This window comes from Terrapene carolina, unplaced genomic scaffold, assembly GCF_002925995.2.
Source record: "Terrapene carolina triunguis isolate 2854851 unplaced genomic scaffold, T_m_triunguis-2.0 Scaffold88, whole genome shotgun sequence".
Taxonomy (NCBI): Eukaryota; Metazoa; Chordata; order Testudines; family Emydidae; genus Terrapene; species Terrapene triunguis.
The window spans coordinates 50,670,647-50,671,226 of NW_020664439.1; the positions used below are offsets into that span (position 1 = coordinate 50,670,647).

At 39.1% G+C, this 580-nt stretch overlaps 1 protein-coding gene across 1 annotated transcript in view; it reads right to left on the bottom strand.

The window, feature by feature from the left end:
- PPP1R2 (protein phosphatase 1 regulatory inhibitor subunit 2) overlaps positions 1–160 on the bottom strand; it is an 18,755-nt gene extending 18,595 nt beyond the window's left edge. The window contains exon 1 of the mRNA XM_026650145.2: positions 36–160. Coding sequence (XP_026505930.1) covers positions 36–118 — 83 coding nt within the window. The 5' untranslated portion in view covers positions 119–160. The remainder of the gene's footprint in view (positions 1–35) is intronic.
- Positions 161–580: the final 420 nt, after the last annotated feature.

The following is a 580-nucleotide window of genomic DNA, read 5'->3' on the forward strand; positions in this document are numbered from 1 at the left end:
ACTCAAGTTATTAAAGAATGTTTAAGTGAGTTTACCTGTGGTAGGGAGTGCTTGGTTCATCTATTTTCATTAAACCGTAGTCCTTGCCTGCTGGATGGTACGTAGCTAGGATGTTCATTTCATCCCACTTTTGGGACTTTTTACTGAAATGAGAAAACAAAGAAAGTTAGTTTCCCCCATATGCTAAAAGACATTTTATTCTCTTTTGATAAGGAAGCAGAACATGCAAGTCCTCCTTTGGTTTCCATTCCCTGACATGTACAAATAGGGAAAGGTCAAGACAGATGTGTGCTCCCACCCAAACTCACACTGTTTAGACCTATTTAAACTCCAACCATACTCATGTTAAAAAAAAACTCTGTAAACACAGTAATGGAGTCCAATACCGTAAATCATCAGCATGCCTTTCTACTCATGCCCCAAACACAATCAGTTTGGTTAAGTGAGTTACCACAGTAATTCTCAGTCTCTTTAGATTGAGGAGCCTATCATTCCTCTATTCAAGCATTGCCTCATTAATTATCCATCCACATGACAGAGTTAATGGTAGGCTTTTCTTCCATCCTCTCCTCATTCTCCC